The 9,622-nt window shown below is 42.6% G+C and overlaps 1 protein-coding gene across 2 annotated transcripts; it reads left to right on the top strand.

Moving 5' to 3' along the window:
• Positions 1 to 311: 311 nt before the first annotated feature.
• On the top strand, positions 312 to 9,602 carry unk (unk zinc finger). Of its 2 annotated transcripts, XM_078279372.1 has the most exons (15): positions 325 to 594; positions 1,145 to 1,354; positions 2,436 to 2,612; positions 3,329 to 3,459; positions 4,031 to 4,166; positions 4,632 to 4,749; positions 4,846 to 4,930; positions 5,027 to 5,334; positions 5,496 to 5,561; positions 5,769 to 5,952; positions 6,065 to 6,166; positions 6,291 to 6,476; positions 6,559 to 6,740; positions 6,882 to 7,142; positions 8,685 to 9,602. In XM_078279372.1, exons 1-15 carry the CDS (start codon positions 446 to 448, stop codon positions 8,838 to 8,840), a joined length of 2,451 nt encoding a protein of 816 aa, XP_078135498.1. In that variant the 5' UTR covers positions 325 to 445; the 3' UTR covers positions 8,841 to 9,602. The 2 variants fall into 2 exon arrangements, with proteins under 2 accessions (XP_078135499.1, XP_078135498.1); XM_078279373.1 differs by lacking the exon at positions 8,685 to 9,602 and having other exon boundaries at positions 312 to 594; positions 6,559 to 6,744; positions 6,882 to 7,065.
• Positions 9,603 to 9,622: the final 20 nt, after the last annotated feature.

Below are 9,622 nucleotides of genomic sequence, written 5' to 3'. Positions count from 1 at the left end.
ACGTCATGCTAGTAACACACTACACTAGCACTACACATTGGTTCACCTTTCAAAGTTGACATCTGTTACAGCCAATCAATAAATAAGAAACCACAAACGTGAATGCTCCTTATTTTAATTAATTTATCATGTTTCAGTTTTATACAAACCAGTTGTATATAGCTCTATAATGTATTGTCAACGTGAATGATCTAATCTCTTAAGTGTTTCGTGATCGGCACAGTCATTAATTAAATTATGATTGGACGTCATGTCCCATCGGCCAGTAAACTGAGAGAAGAATAAGAACTTCATGTCCCATAGTTCCATGTTGTCCCTTTGCTACTACTTCCTCTTGCCTTGCGCAAGCTCACATCGTTGTAGAATGCGGATTTCGAAGCTAGTAAGAATAGCTAGCCAGTAAGCTAAAAACAAGGTTCTTGTTGTTAGGCTTGAAACGGCTAAAATGTCTAAAACACACTCACAACCCCCGTCATCTTCGGCAGCGACGACTACCGGGGGACCCTCTTCGTCCTCTTCGTCTTCGCCCGCAGGGGGCTCGACATCTCCCGCAACCGTGTTAAACGTGCAGCCCGAGAAACCTCAACATTACACGTACGTAGCTAGTTTGCTGGATTAGCTAGCTAGCTAGCTAAGTGTACACAACATCACGTGTATTTGCATATAACAAACTACTACTAAATTGTATTTGAAAAAATGAGTGAGAGATGAACTTCATATTCTTTGAAATGACTGAACCAAGGTTATTGAGCGATAATGTGCTCATTAACCAGAGCAGGTCTCGATAAAGAGGCCTACCTTATTTACTAACAGTAACGTTAGCCATTTCTTACAAGCTTTGTGGCACAGCATTATTTGAGTTCTGTATTTGTGAATGTCTAACTGTTGCATACATTTAATGCAAGTTTAGTTACATTATACATTAGCCTGTGTTTGTCACCGCAGATAATAAGACAGGTGGAACCCTAAAATAATAGTCACGTATAAGCAGATATTGAATCTACTGCAAATACATTTTAATACACTCTTGCTTGTTTAGGAAACAGTGAAAGGCAGTACTGTAAAAGGCAGTAACAGTTTCTAGAAATGTTTTTCACTCTCTTGTTGCTATTTCACTCTCCTTACTGTTGCTGCTCTCTCCCAGATATCTGAAGGAATTCAGAACTGAGCAGTGCCCCCTGTTCGTACAGCATAAATGTACACAACACAGGCCTTTTTCCTGTTTCCACTGGCACTTCCTGAACCAGCGGCGCCGCAGACCCATCCGCAAACGGGACGGGACCTTCAACTATAGCCCAGATGTTTACTGTACGAAATATGATGAGGGAACAGGCACCTGCCCTGATGGAGATGAGTGAGTGCAACTGAGATTTCAGTATTGTAAAAGACTGCTTTACATCATGTTTGCATTGGTTATCATTAGACCCTCAATCGAGCCTACATTTAAGATAAACAATCGTGGACCTTTGGGGAACTGTTATTGTTGTTTTTGCACTGAATTGCATTAACGTCCCACACCATATCTGGGAAGATGTTAATAGTGACTGTTTGTGAAACGTCTGTGTATAGAACACACCGTTTCACTTTTTGTAGTCTGTATTTGTGTATAAAATTAAATTACAGCTAAGTACTTGGCCTTCAGTTAGAACCCCCAAAGACCTAGGTGTCTGGGGGTTTGCAGAAGCCTCTTTAACGCTAAATGGTTAAATCCTGCCGGCATCCAAAGCATTGTCCCTGTCTCATCTCTAACGTCTGTTAGCTTTGACATTTAAATACTGAATTGCTCAAGTGAATTACCAGAATGTTTGGAACATTGAATGACAAAGGACCTTTGGGTGAAAGACAGTTAAGTAGTGATTGAGGATACACCCTATCCACAATTATAAGTCAAGTTGAACACCTTGGAGGAATAGTGCCTGATGCATAATCTTCACAGTGAACATTAGCACCAGTCCCTCTGTGGGACTCTTTTTCTTTTAGACTGAAATGTGCTGAGCCATTACTGTCTGTATGACACACTCTTGGTGACAACAGACAAGGGGAATGGAAACGTAAAAAGATGGAAGGTCAGACTGGGATGTATTTGATACATGCTAATGAACCACTTGGTGGAGTGCTAAGTGGACATTTCAAACGATTCCTGTTACAGATCTCATCTCAAAATGCCTAGTTGTACAGAAAAGAAATTACCATTACGCTGATCTGGGAAAATGACCTACAGACTGTAATAAAGGAAAAGTTTAGTTATGTTTATGTATTTCAGGCAAGAACCATAATATTTTGTGAATGTTGAATTCTTGCAGTGTTTTACAATAAGACAAATGACAAATGGAAATAACTTTTAGTGCCAGGGCTTTGTGTATACTGTACACTATTTGCCTTAAAAGACCTGCATATCTTTATGTTTGTATCCATGTTTTCTTTCTGTGTTCCAGATGCCCATTTCTTCATCGGACAGCAGGTGACACAGAGCGCAGATACCACCTCCGCTACTATAAGACGGGATCATGTATTCATGAAACGGATGCAAAAGGCCACTGCAGCAAAAACGGCTCCCACTGTGCCTTTGCACACGGATCACATGACCTGCGCAGCCCTGTTTATGATATCAGGTGCCAAAATAACTCAATTAACATGCGTTCGGTCCCATGTGTGTGTGGATCTGTCTGTCCACAGCTAATCTTGCATACTACTGGACCCATCAGCCTAGTATTTATTTTGCACTTTAATTTGTGACTGTATGCTCAAGAACCTCTAGTGGTTAAGTTGATGCAAATACAAAAATATATATATTTTATTGACTGCACTGTTTTATACCATCACTGATTGCAGAGTCCTCAGTCCTCTCAAAAAAGCCGGACAGGGGCCACAAGTGATCAACAAGGGCTTCAGTAGCAAAAGGCATTTTCGGGGATTGGCTGGGCTAAAAACAAGCCTTACCTGTCGTTTGCAGGCCACATTTTGGCCTTTGTCGTGGCTCAAAAACTAAAATCCATAGAAAAGTTTGGTCTCATTTTGAACCAGAGCATCTGCAGATTAATTCAATACCAGATATGCTATGATCCACTAAAGTAAGTCATGATATGACAAATAAGTCCATGTTTTTGTTATCTTCGCTGCCATCTTGACTGTGAGAAAGCCAGGAAGGACAATTGATTCAACCCTCCTTTTTTAGAAGAGGAGAGGGAGACGCACCTGGTGGAGATGTGCATTCTACTGTGTGCACTTTTCTTTCAGTTTTACCACGTTATCAATCAACCTTTTGACTTTCTGAATGTGTAGTTGTGCTGCAGTTGTTTACAGTGTCTTTACACTTTGAATTTTACAGAGAGGTGCAGGTAATGGAGTCGCAGGGAGGCTTGGGACCCACAGAGGGAGGTGGAGGAGATGGACAGTCTGGACAGGCAGCAAGTACAGCCCTCATAGAGAAGATCCTGAGTGAGGAACCACGCTGGCAAGGTAAATGCTCAGACCGAAAAAAGCCTTGTGTTAAACTACCGCAAGGTGCTGCATTGGTGGGGATGTGTTGTTTATGGTACTGGTGAGACTTGAAATATGGTCTAGGAAGTCCAGTTTGATTAGCAGATCCATGAGTTTGGAGACTTATCAGACGCCACAAACACTACACACTGGTCTATAATACTCTGACACAGGATTCTACAACTCTGGAGAGTTATCACTGTGGCAACTGCATTATCTTTGATTGCGGGGTAAACTGCAGAAATCTGGCATTCATGTTACAAATTAATTTACCAGGAATGTGAAAGTTGAGCCTACTTTTTTGTATGGGCACTCCCACTGCATCGCAGGAGTGGCCTCACTCAAATGAAAGAGAGGGTAATGTTTGGTCTAAACCTGGCCTTACTTAACCCTTAAAATGCAGTAAAAAAAGCAGCCTCACCCCTGTTTCTGTTTGAAGGATGACCAATCATTTTACTGTCGAATATCTTTATCGGATAACTCTTAATCAGCCCTCACCATCTGCTTGCCTTATTTTCTCCTTCTGTGTCTCTGTGTTTTAACTCCTTAGATAACAACTACGTGCTATCACACTACAAGACAGAACTCTGTAAGAAACCACCTCGTCTGTGCCGCCAAGGTTATGCCTGTCCATACTACCATAACAGCAAAGACAGGAGGCGAAGCCCACACAAGCACAAATACAGGTGCTCCATTACATCTTATATAAGGAAAATACTTGAAGATCATGGTATTGTTTTTGCCTTATATTTTTTTTATAAATACTTTTTATTGATCCCCAGTGGGGAAATTACAGTTTACACTCTGTTAGAAATCACTACACACAGGCCTGCAACACACAAACACACACACACACACACACATGCTCAGGACCTATTCATGCACAAATGGAGAGATGTCAGAGTGAATGGGCTGCCAGTGCTGGCCCAGCAACCTGAGCGGTTGGGGTGCGGGGGGCTTGCTCAAGAGCACCTTGGCAGTGCCCAGGAGGTGAACTGGCATCTCTCCAGCTACCAATCCACACTCCATACTTTGGTCCGTACGGGGACTTAACCCCTTGAACCCGGTTCCCAGCCCAACTCCCTACAGACTGAGCTACTGCCATCCCAAAATACTTTTAACAAAGTTGGTTATCGTTCTTTCTGCCACAGAGCGTTGCCATGTCCAGCTGTGAAACAGAGCGAGGAATGGGGGGATCCCAGTAAATGTGAGGGAGCAGAGGGGTGTCAGTATTGCCACACAAGGACAGAACAGCAGTTCCACCCAGAGGTTTGTCTGGTTCGTCAAATACCTTATAGAATCTAGACCAGAAATCACAGGAGCTAGCATATAAACGTGTGTTTGTAATTTGTTACTTTGTCACAGATATATCAGTCCACAAAGTGTAATGACATGCAGCAGTGTGGCAGCTGTCCCAGGGGGCCCTTCTGTGCCTTTGCTCACATTGAAAGTAAGTCTCCACAATACATTTCTAAGGCCCTGTCAACAACCGCCTAGTGATTCATTTTACAATTTAACACTATGTTTTCTATTAAACCTTCTCCAGGGCCCTTTGTTCCAGAGGAACCACCATTCCCCACACCAAGCTCCCCTCCACCCCCCAGACCTCCAGACCCTCTTCCTGCCCAGGACGCTTCTTCAAGTCCCAGTAGACACAACATGGGGCCTGGGCCTAGTTCTGGTTCTGTTTCAGACCCCTTCTCCCCATCGGCAGGGTCATGTGTAGCGGAGCATGGATTGCTGGGTAGTGTTTTGTCTCTGTGTGCGGACAGGAGTGGGAGAGCTGAGCCCGTGTCTCCTTGGGCAGGAGAGGGAGGGTACGGCAGAGCACCTGGATTTGAGAGGGAGGATCAGGTGAGAAGGACAGACAAGAAAGAGGGGGGAACCTGGGCCTTATGAGATAATACTAAATGAAACGAAAGGAAAATCATCTCTTGAATGATGTCTTAGTTAGCACAAAACGGCTTATACTGCGTGTTTTCATGTCGTCATTCTTATATTGCTTGTGGTTTCAGGCGAAGCAAAGGAGTTTTGCTCTTGAGCAGCGCAGCAGAGAATTTGCAACAGCACAAAGCAAACAGGTACAATTACAACTTCAAACTCAGGTGTTTCTGTTGTTTGTTTGTTTTTAAATCATTTTTATGCAGAACATTTGAATTTAAAAATAATAACTCTTAGAAAATTCGAAACTTTAGCACACTTTGAGCTGGTCCACATACTTTTCTTGCTGCAAGGACACAAGAATAAACTAACCTCAAAATACACATTCCATGTCTGTTCTCCTTCAGGACTTGTTAGTGTTTCTGCCTGTGGGAAGCCCTTTGAGTCTGTCCTCCAGCATCCCTTCCAGTCTGGCTGCCACCCCGCCCAGCCCAGCCCCTCTCGGACCCCCAGGATGCAGCATCTCCTCAGGCATGAACGCTAACGCCCTGCCCTTTTACCCCACCAGTGAGACTGTAGAGTCAGTTGTTGGTAAGTGAAAATAACCTAATTTTGAATCCACATGTCAAACAGTTGTGTCAATAACAAATCTGAAATAACTGTTAAGCTGACAAATCGTTCTTGTGTTGTGTATGTATTGTAGAGTCAGCCCTGGATGATCTCGACCTGAACGACTTTGGTCCGTCTGTGTTGGAGAGGAGCTTGGAGAGCAGCTCTGCTCTGCCCAGTGTTGGAGTTATGCTGGGTATTTTAAAGACACCAGAATAAACATGCAGAACTACATGCCATTTAAATAGGAACACACCACTTAGCACTATGCATATGTACATAAACATAACTCATCCTAATTATGTGTCTCCCTTTTATAGGAGGTAGCCAGTTTCAGAGTTCTGCCCCGGTCAATATCCCAGGATCCTTTAGCAGCTCTGCTCCCTTTAGCTCCCCTTCACCATCTCCCCCAATCAGGCCGCACACTTCACCATTCTTTTCTACGCACCTGTCACAACCTGGCCAATCAGAAAGCACCTTCTTGGGACCATCTCATAGCTCTTTAGGTTTGTGGACTTTGATTTAAGACATCAGGGGGGGTAGTGAGGGATACTATAATTTTGCTTATATTTATTCTTTTCTTTGTAGGTCTGAATGGTATGAGCACTAATATCTGGGAGCATTTTCCATCAGGCCAGGGTTCCCCTGGTACACCCCCCACACTTCTGCCCTCTGGCCCCGGTGCAGAGACTTCCAGGCTTAAACAGGAGCTGGAGGAAGCTCATAGGGCACTGAAGCACTGGGGTCACAGCTGGAGACACACAGCTCAGGTAGGTAGGTAGTGGGGCATGTGTGCATGCATGTCTGTGAGATGGCTGGTTGAGTTTGTGCAATGCCGTGCATGTGTGTACATAATTGCAATGACTGTGGAAATGTATTACCGTTTTCAATGGGTATTCTGCCTCTTGTAGTCGTGGGCTGCACTAAAAGCAGATGCAGAGGAGTCACGTGCCCATGCAGCACGGTTAGCCATGGACGCAGAGAGAGCCAGGCAGGCTGAGGAGGACGCACAGAGGCAGGCTTCTCTCCTACAGGAGGCGATGGAGAGCTTAAGGAGTGGAGACAATCCCCATCTAGCACTGCATCAACTTCAGCTACTACACCGACTTCCCTTGGAGTCAGTCCTCAGTTTGCAGGCCCAGCTCTGTAGCTGCTTACATGCTGTGGAACAGGTAATACCACAGATTCATAACTTGCATGTACCTAAGGCCTGCATGGGGAACCTTAACAAATATGACCCCAACATGGTGTATTCTGATTGTTTTTCTTAGAATGCATGATTGTACATTTCAACACTAGCACTGTAGTTAATTAGTGCTTGTGGGCATTTAAAAAAAAAAAGTTAGGTATGGAAGCGTATTGCTGCCTCGTGATAAATAAAGACAAATTAAAGTGCACTGTGCATATTAGCTATACATTTCCTAAGTCTGTTAAAACTCAGAACCGGATTATAATTCAATATTTTAATTATAACAAGGCTAAATGTTGTTTGAAGAGCAGCAACATTAATGTTTACAACAGCAAAGCCCGCAGATAAACTCATTAACATCTCACAGAAAACAATCTAAATAGATAGATAGATAGTAGATTCATTAATGGTCTTATTCCATACATTGTGCTCAATAACAGCAGAACCTCACCGTGTCTCAACCCAAGCATGAAGAACATATTCCTCAATTTATCCGTTTCCTCATTCAAATATGAGTTTCACGTCATAACAAACATTAATCTCATATAATCAGACTTAACACGTTTTTTATTATTATTTTTGTTGTAGTCTCACATTGCCGGACCCATCTTCACAGCGCGGTGGAGTAAGGTTCTGGCTCCTCAGCACATTCATTAATCACAACTTAATCCCACATTTGTTATCTGTTCTAAATGTACTTTAAAAGGTATATTTTTTCAAGTTTTTAATGCTCAAGTGGTGGGCCCTATTTAAGACTCACCTACTCGGCTGGTAACTCAGTTCAGATCGACAGGAACGTTGCATGCAAATAACTTTAGTCTTGTGGGGGTCGCGTGCGTTAATCACGCGTTAAAAAACAAACCAAAAGAACAAAGCAGGCCTGCCTTATTGCCTGATGCAAACTTTCTTCACAACTGGCCATTTTCAGCGTGTAGCTTGCTAGCTCGAAGTTTGTTGTTTTCCGAAGGGAATGGAGTTAGACAACAGCAACACACAGAGAGCGAAAGGTGAGGGACATCCGGTGGAACATGTGAGGCAATTATCCTGAAAATGTTCGTTGATGTCGTTGATCCAGACTATTTCGGCTATAAAATAATCTAGCGATAATGTCTTGATTATTTTTAGTGTTTAAAGTGTAAGAAATAATGACGAATGCCTATTGCGTGTTCTCAGAGCACCAAATGTTGCCTTCGAGTTGCTTACTTTGTCATTTTAGGCTGGATTTTTGGGGAGGGAAATGATACATCTGTGGGAGAAAAAAAACAAAAACAAACCTCTGTATGACCTTTAGTGCAGCCTTGCTGGCAGAACAGGTCTTTTGCACACTAGCTCCCAAATTCCTTTTTTCTTAACTCTTTCTTTTTTGTTTTTTCGTTGTCACTCCATAGCTATATTTGTTGATCTTTGTTGACCTTGATGTTTTACTTTGCTCACAAAATAGTGGTGAACCTTAAGTGTGGTCCCCTTATTCATCCAACATTCTTCAATTTAAGAGGTCTAAATATTTCCCTCTGTGCTTCCTAAGGTGGTGTACAGGAAACAAAGGCAGTGCTGTGTGACTTGTGGCGAGCAGGGCTCAGTGTCCCTGCCCTGTGGCCATGGACTACAGTGTGAGAGCTGCTCCACCTCTACAGAGTGCCCACTCTGCCCTGAACAGACACTGGAGCAGCAGCTCTCTTGACCCTACAACCCACTCAGACCACCAGAGATTTCAGACCAGTCAGTCCTGATTGCACAGATGCCAGCCTTGGATCTCAACCGCCATTCAAAATTATGTCGAGGTCATTTTATAATGTGGTAACAACACAAGCGCTGATCTGGTTTTGTATTTTTAAGATGACGTTTATTGATGAATGACCAGCACAGGTCGCTAAGTGAAAGCTCTTAATGTGGAATTTAGAATTAATAATTTTTCTAGTGGTTACACACGGACCACCAGTACTTTTTTAACGAGTTAATGCTCTTGACCAGCAACACTGTTCTTTACCCCTGTTCTTGATCTGTAAAAAAGAAGACCTGCTGTTATTTGTTCTCTTACCCTAACTATAAAACTTTTGCAGACATAGTTCTAAATAATATTTTGATATGTTTTAAAGCACAAGCACACCCTACAACAATATTTTTTGTTTTATCTATCCATCTGGATGGCTTCAGTGTGATTTGCTAAGTTTTAAAGATGTTCACTGTCACCTTAGTACAACAAAGGTCAATGGCATTTGGTTTTTGGCACTCAAAGCTCCAAAACATTTTTATATGAAATTGAACAGTCACAACTGAAATTGACAGTTACTCGTGATAATTCCCAGTCCTCATCAACCACAATAACCATAATCCACAGTTAATGGGCAATCCTTATTACGAGCGGTTTAACTGACAACTATTTTCTACTAAAGTAAGTCTGTACATGCCATATAAAATGAAGTAAACCAGTACTCAAAAATAAGATTCATATGATTTGTGACA

The sequence above is a fragment of the Sander vitreus genome, chromosome 21 (genome assembly GCF_031162955.1).
Source record: "Sander vitreus isolate 19-12246 chromosome 21, sanVit1, whole genome shotgun sequence".
In the NCBI taxonomy this organism is placed as follows: domain Eukaryota; kingdom Metazoa; phylum Chordata; class Actinopteri; order Perciformes; family Percidae; genus Sander; species Sander vitreus.
The sequence above is the reverse complement of the archived record's forward strand: the minus strand, read 5'-3'. Positions and strand labels throughout refer to the sequence as shown.